The sequence below is a fragment of the Protobothrops mucrosquamatus genome, unplaced genomic scaffold (genome assembly GCF_001527695.2).
Source record: "Protobothrops mucrosquamatus isolate PMUCROS unplaced genomic scaffold, P.Mucros_1.0 scaffold218, whole genome shotgun sequence".
Taxonomy (NCBI): domain Eukaryota; kingdom Metazoa; phylum Chordata; class Lepidosauria; order Squamata; family Viperidae; genus Protobothrops; species Protobothrops mucrosquamatus.
Window position 1 is genome coordinate 1,020,537 of NW_015386571.1, and position 7,642 is coordinate 1,028,178.

General features: G+C 43.1%; 1 protein-coding gene across 1 annotated transcript in view; it reads left to right on the forward strand.

The window, feature by feature from the left end:
- ATP6V1D (ATPase H+ transporting V1 subunit D) overlaps positions 1-6,782 on the forward strand; it is a 14,662-nt gene extending 7,880 nt beyond the window's left edge. The window contains exons 7-9 of the mRNA XM_015814105.1: positions 1,233-1,299; positions 3,070-3,148; positions 6,246-6,782. Of these exons, the coding sequence (XP_015669591.1) occupies positions 1,233-1,299; positions 3,070-3,148; positions 6,246-6,384 (285 nt within the window). The 3' untranslated portion in view covers positions 6,385-6,782. The remainder of the gene's footprint in view (positions 1-1,232; positions 1,300-3,069; positions 3,149-6,245) is intronic.
- Positions 6,783-7,642: the final 860 nt, after the last annotated feature.

Below are 7,642 nucleotides of genomic sequence, written 5' to 3' on the forward strand. Positions count from 1 at the left end.
CCGTCATGGAGGCCAAGAACTCCCGAGCCGCCGCCGACGTTTCGCCCGCCGATGGCAGATTGAAATCCCCCATGACTATAAGTCTGGGGGTCTCAACTGCCACCCCGGCTATCACGTCGGCCAGCTCAGGCAGGGCCGTTGATACATAGCAGGGAGCCAGGTATATAATCAACAGGCCCACTTGTACCCCCTGCCCCCATTTCACAAGGAGGGACTCACCACCGTCTATCTGAGGCACAGTGGTCTCCCTTGGGCATAGGTTCTCCCGTATAATGACCGCTACCCCACCGCCCCTACCCCAATCAAGGGATTGTAGTGCTTCCAACTATTTTCATTAGGGTCTTGTTTGGTATTTTCAAGCATATCTAACAGTAGTTCTTTCCAAGTTAAATGACAAAAGAAGCCAGGTACAAAATTCCAGCTAAAATGGCAATGTTTCAACGTTGCTGGTTGGGAATTTCATTGGTGCTGGTAATAGTAAATGGCTTTAATTTAATGAGAAAAACAGATTGCAACATTTAGGCTTGATTTTCAAAACACTGCATATCTGACCATTGCACAAATTAAAAATTTGTTGTATCTGGCTTCTTGCTATATTGCCCTGTCTTTGAAAGGAGCCCCTGGCTTTATCTATTTTGTGGATGCATAGACTCTTCTTGAGATCTGTTAAGAGCACTCTGCAGGCTATTCTGCATGCATATTTGAGTAGAGATACACATTGCACAATCTCTTCTCCAAGCCTTGGTAATGCTATGAACTAGAGATGAGTAGGCAAACTAGTTTCCATCTGGATGTTTTAAACTACATTTCTCATAATTTGACTCCCTGGTCATTCTGGGTGAAGGCTCATAGGGATTGAATTGGGCAAATATTCTAAGCACACACTTCTCCACCATTTAGATAACATTGTTAAGAACTTTTGGGAAAGGAGAGACTGTGTATGTTGTCACTTGATACCAACCCCTTAATTTAAAGAAACATGCCTCTGAACCTAAACAAATAGGCCCCCAGTAAACAGAATCATTTTCATCTGTGTATGTGAAAAGTCAGGTGAGTAACTATGTTGGTATTGTACCAGATCACTTTGGCCTTATTTGGTAAAGAATTTTTCAGAGTTTTTTTTTTAAGGAACATACCTTTGGTTTGTCTGGAGCTAAATTTCTGAAAGCCAATCTATCACCTTTAATCATGATAAAACCTTATTTTATACTCCGTCTCATTTGCTTCTACAGACTTCGTTTGTTACTCTGGATGAAGCAATCAAGATAACAAACAGGCGTGTGAATGCTATTGAACATGGTAAGTAAAAGGTGATAATGTGGAAAGCTGTGGGTCATTTCTATGCGTGTTGCACAATTGGTATACTCACCCCTGAATCACATGATGAGCATTGTTCCCTGATATGTGTCATAGTAGCAGAGTGTTAATGTTTGAAGATTTTCCAATCTTACCATTAGAAGAGGATTATAATCCAAAGAAATCATCTCCCTTTAGGACATGTTTCAAACCAGGTGTTTTTTTTCCACTTTTTCTTCCAATAATGCCCCATATCTAATCTTTCTGCCTCTCTTTTCAAGTAAGATGTCACATTGGGATGCAGTTCATTTATTTTCTATTCAGTACTACTACTTGTTTTTATATATAATATTTTATTTTCTCATTTTACAATTGAATATTTAAAAAGCAGTGTGATGACTGGGTTGATCAATAGTTTAATAGCGTACATAAATCTTTAGTATAAATCTCATGTTACAACATCAAATATTTCCTCTCTTTTCCCATTAATATCTGTTATCTCATATTGGGCTAGTACAGTTATTATTATCAGCTAAGTAAAAACATCTTTGTTACAGTTATCAATAATTTTTAGCTTATACTGTACTACTTCTTAATAGCTACTAAGTCTATACCAAGTCTCTGGTCCCCAAAATCTATGCAAGTGTGTCCAATTTAGATCTGTACCACAAATAATTCTTGAAAACTTTAAATAGGTCCCTTAAAGCTCCTACAAACATTATTTTAATAATTAGAGTTTTATATGAATAGAGATTATTTTATATGTATAGAATAGATTTGTTAAAATGAATTTCATATTTCAATTACATGTAAATTGTTCTTTGTTCTGGTTCTACTTGTTTTGGAGAGATGGAATTTGTTCCCCATGAGATTAAAGTCAACTGTTACACTTGTGCCCAAAAAAGGCTTGTATTCCCAGTTTAAATGAAGCTTTGGCCTGCCCATGATCACTATATGATACCTGATACCTACAAAGTAGAATATTCAAATGCTTATTGCATTTGATTAGTGAAGCTTGAAAGTTATTTAATTATCCTGCAGATGGTTTCACAACAAGAAAAACGACATTTTTCTTTGCCCTGTATCACGCTGTCCAGTAATTTATGGCTTACTGCAGAAGAATCAAATGACTATTTTGTTATGCTTCTAATTATAATTTTAGGTTTGAACTGCCTGGATAACCATAGCATCTCTCACCAATTCAGGAGTAGGAGAGGAACGGAAGTGGTTGCTGGGTGCTACCATGGGGAAGACATGAACTCCCTTTAAAACAAAATCAATCTAAACAAATTAAATCAGAAATGGAGAAGATTCACAATTGCCTGACACAGTACATAACAAGTTGATATAACTTGGATGGCATCCCTTAAGGGCTTCCAAATATCCTCAGATACATCCTTGACTGAACTCCCAAGAAACAAAGGCATAGTCCTAGGCTATGCAAAACTTTAAAGTCGGGGAGTGCTAAGGGATCCAAGAGACCTCAAGGGCTGAATTCCCCCCCAAAGAATCCACGTAAATGGTAAACAAATGCTTGTAATGCTGATAAAGTGAATACAAAAACGTAAGTTGGTAGAAGAGGATAGGGAGGGAAATTCCATACAGTTGTAATTTCAAGGACGGGTCATTAGTAGTTTTTTTGAAATCTGTCATAACTTTGAACTGTTAAGGGACTGCTCGAAAGTTGAGGACTACCTGTATAAGATTTCAGATCCCACATCGCACAAGCTCTTTTAAAATTATATGTGATAGTAACAACTACCTTTTATTCAGTGATTATTCCTAGAATTGAACGCACACTGTCTTACATCATAACCGAGTTGGATGAGCGAGAACGAGAAGAGTTTTACAGGTGAGCCAGCAAGTTAGACACTGAGTATTTTCAATCTTTCAATCTTTTTCAATGCATTTCCTATGCGAAGAACTCTTGGCAAGGGATGGGCTGCACCTCACAAAAACAGGGGAAAATGTACTTGGAAAAAGACTGGCCCAACTCATCAGGAGGGCTTTAAACTAAAATTGAGGGGGAAGGGTGACCAATCTTCAGAATTTCTAGAACCCAAAACCAATCACAAATCCCAAGAAAACAAATCAAACAATGAGGTAGGCAGTGATGAGGAAAAAGAAAAACCTCAAACAACAATCAGGAGATGCAGGAAACATACCCACAGACAGGCATAAAAGTCTTAAATGCTTAAGGGAATTAGATGTAAAGCCATACTGGACTTAATTCTTACTAATAGAGAAGAAGTGATAGAGGGAGTTGAAGTTGCCGGAACCTTGGGTGAAAGTGACCGTGTCATACTGGAATTTAATATAATACAAACACTAGCAATAGAAAACAATCCAGCCAGTGTCTTAAACTTCAAAAGAACTGACTTTAACAAATTCAGAGAGAACCTAGGAAAGATCCCATGGATAAAAATCCTAAAGGGGAAAAAAACCCAAGAAATGTAGGAAACTCTGAAAAATGCGATCATAAAAGCCCATACCAGCACAATACCATTGAAAAAGAAAAACAAGAAATTCAAGAAGAAACCAGCATGGCTGCACAAAGATCTCTCAGACAAACTGAAAGACAAAAAGGATAAGTACAAAAAATGGAAAGAAGGACACATAACTAATAAACCACAATTTTATCAGCAAACAGCCAGAACATGCAAAGATGAAGTCAGGAAAGCAAAGGCTCAGAATGAACAAAGACTTGCAACAGAAATCAAGGATAATAAAAAAGGTTTCTTCCAACATATTAACAAGAAAAAAGTCAAGGAAACTAGGTCAGGGGTGTCAAACTCAATTTCATTGAGGGCTGCATCAGCATTGTGGTTGACCTTGGGGGGCCGGGTAGGTGTGGCCAGGGTGGGCACGGCCTATGGGTGGGCGTGGCTGGAGTGGGTGTGGCCTACTGGGTGGGCATGGCCAGCTCTACATCGTTCCCGTTGAGGGTGCCTGTGGGGCCTGGGCAGGAGTGGGACAGATCTGAGGGTCTCTGGCAGAAGGGGGTTGGACCGGGGCAAGGGCCAAGGCATGGTCCACTGGAAGAGCCTCACTGTTTCTCTCAGGCCATGCGAGGGGGGACTGGATGGTGCCACAGGCTTCCTGGAGCCCTGGGCAGCAGAGGTCAAACGCCCAGCCCAGCCCTCAAGCACCCGCGGCACCAAGCCCAGCCCCACTATCCCAAGGGGGTGCCCAGCTGCACTTAACTCCTCCTGAAGGCTGCTGCTGCTATGCTTGCTCTCCTTAGCCAGGTTGCTCATGATGGGTATGAGGGCAAAATCAGAGGGAGGCCCACTCCCTCTCTATGGAAGACCCGGCTTTGTATCCAAAGCTTCCTTAGCAATAGGATGGGAGACCCCCAGGATAGGCCAGAAGGAGGGGGCAAGGGGATGGTGAAAGGGCAGCAGGGCAGGACTAAAGCAGGACTTCCCTCAGACACTCTCTCTCTCTCTCTCTCTCTCTCTCTCTCTCTCTCTCTCTCTCTCTCTCTCTCTCTCTCTCTCTCTCTCTCTCTCTCTCTCTCTCTCTCTCTCTCTCTCCCTCCCTCTCCCTCCCTCCCTCCCTCCCTCCCTCCCTTCCTTGGCAAGAAACGCAGCTGGGGAGATGTTACCCTTCGTGAGGAATGAAGAAATGCACCATCGCCTGGAAATGGTCAGCACATGGCCCTCGCTTACTTCACATATCTGGCTTGGTGGGCTTTGGGGGAGAGGATGCCATGAGCAACGTGAGAGTCGATGTTACCTGTGCAATGCCGTCCAGCCCCCAGCCTGCGTGGTTTCGACAGGCAGCGAGGCGCTCTCCTAACAGTGCTGAGAGGCTGAGCCAGGCAGCGCGAATCCGAAAAGAAGCGTGACGCCACCCAGCCCCCAGCCTGCCCGGTTTCGGCAGGCAGTGGGGTGCTCTCCTCACATGCCGAGAGGCTGAGCCGGGCAGTGCGAAGCTCGCCAGCTTTGCACCTTGCTTCCTGCCGAAATCGGGCAGGCTGGGGACTGAGCGGCATCGCACTTCTTTTTGGATTCACGCCGCTTGGCTCAGCCTCTCAGTGCTGTGAGGACAGCGCCTCACTGCCTGCTGAAACCCCTCCCCCGGAGCCCATCAAGCTGATTATGTGAAGTAGGCAGGGCCATTTGCTGGCCACTTCCAGGTAATGGTGCATTTCTTCATTCTTCAGAAAGGGTGACACCTCCCCAGCATGTGCCCAGGGGGTGGGGCCAACGCAGCAGGGGCTGGTCCCTTGCTGTTTCCAGACAGCCTTGTGGAGCTAAGACTGAATGCGTTTCAGCACAGATGGCCACAAATTGTACATTGGCTCCCGGGCAGCCTGGGCCGGGGCCAAGGCAGTGGGGGCCATTCCCTCATTGTTTCCAGGATGGCTTCGTGGGCCACATGAAAGCACGTCACGGGCCACATGCGGCCCCCGGGCCTTATGTTTGACATGTCTGGCGTATAGGGATGTGATTTTTAAGTAGTTGGTTATTACAGTGCAAAAGTATTACTGCAAAGCAAACTGCTTATGGCATTTCTCAGTGCCGTGCCTTCAGTGAAAACTGGCCACCTTTGAGAAAGAATTGATCATTCCTACTCAGTTAATTTTTGATAGGTAACACAGACTATGTGAATCAAAGCTTTGTTTTGAGCAGACTACGCCAGATTAACTAAGGGATACCTTCATTGTTTCTAAGGCGATAATATGAACAATATTTACATGTGATCCAAGCGGTAACAACAACCTGAGATTAGATTCCTGTGTAACAGCCTCCTTTCCTCCCCCTTCAATATTGCAGGCAGAATTCACATTCCAGTTCACTCATCTCTTCTTTTTGAAACTTATTTTTCCCATCTTTTCTATAAATGGGGAGGGAGGGGAATTTGGATAATAGTGTACATTTCTTACATTTCCGTTCTAAAAGGATGAATAACAATCACTAAAGTAGATCTCGTATGCCTCCCAGATTAAAGAAGATCCAGGAAAAGAAAAAGATACTGAAAGAGAAGAATGAGAAGTTGCAAGAATTACGGAAAGCTGCTGGAGAGCAAGAACCTGCAAATTTGCTTGCAGAAGAAAAAGACGAGGATCTTCTCTTTGAATAGCTGTGACACAAAGTTGTGACTGAATTCTAAAAGCTGTGCTGCTCTGTGGACCTTATTTATGAAGTTCTTTCTTTGATTATTAGCCTGAATGTTCCACTCCAGACCTATTCACGGAATGTTCTTGTTGTGGAAAATTGCTGTTTAAGTAAATATTTGCACGAAGCAGGATCATTTCTATTTCCTGTCTGTCTTCATTCCTTTGGTATAGAAGTATGGTTTCCCTGCTTGCTGCCAAATTCTTGTAATAAGAATTTTTGTTCATGGTCACAGTTGAAACCAGTGAGCATTTCAGAAATTCGTAACTTGGAATTATGTTTTCCTGAATAAGAAATATTCATTTTAAATTGTATTTCAATTGATTGTACTGTAAAATCAATAAAGAAATATGGCTAACCGAAGGTTATTCTTGTTTGTCAAACTTTCTTTAAGTGAGTGATTCTCAAGAGTGTGGTCCTAAAAGTCCCTTGGGTGGTTTGCCATTGCCACTCCTCATTCACCAGCCAGAAACCAATGGCTGCTTCAGCCTTGTTTTCCTGCATGGGATGCTAGTTGTCTTCTTCGATGTCAGGTAGCTCTTGGACTTACAGCTCAAACAGTATCACCTGCTTAATTGAAAGACTGAGTGATCACCAGTACAGTCAGTACAGTGCAGAACAGATTAGTTGTAGAGAAAGGGATTGCAAAAAAGTAATTCGTTTGCTCTTATAGGCATTGAAAGCAATGTAATTGCACTGGTGGCCTGGCAGCTGGCAGCTGTGAGTGTGTTATACCAGGGGTGTCAAACTGCTGGCCCGCGGGCCGGTTTCATCATATCGGAGCCGCGCCCACCCCATTGCCGGCAATGGCAAAAAAGCTCCGATACATCGCGCGACGTCACGAGTTTGACATGTCTGTTACACAATCAGCTTACAGTGCTCTCTTGAAATCTCTTCCTCTCCAATCTCTCTTATGCATGGGAGATAGGAAGAAAAAAAAAAGTGATTTTGGTAGGCAATCTCTCTTTCCTTGAACTTCTCCCCTGTCAGAGGACAGAGATTGGAGAAAAAGAAATTTCAAGATATTGTCAGCTAGATGCCAGGCTGGCTGCAGCATAATTTCATTTGCTTTTGATGTATACAAGAAGTAAGCAGGTATTAAAGCATTCCAAAGGGAGGAGGGGGAGTGATTAGGAGTTAAAAGCGGAAGGTGTGAAACAGTAGTCTTGCCTCTTTCCAGTGGAAAGCACTGTCATATGATTTCCTATTTAGATGAAGTCCCA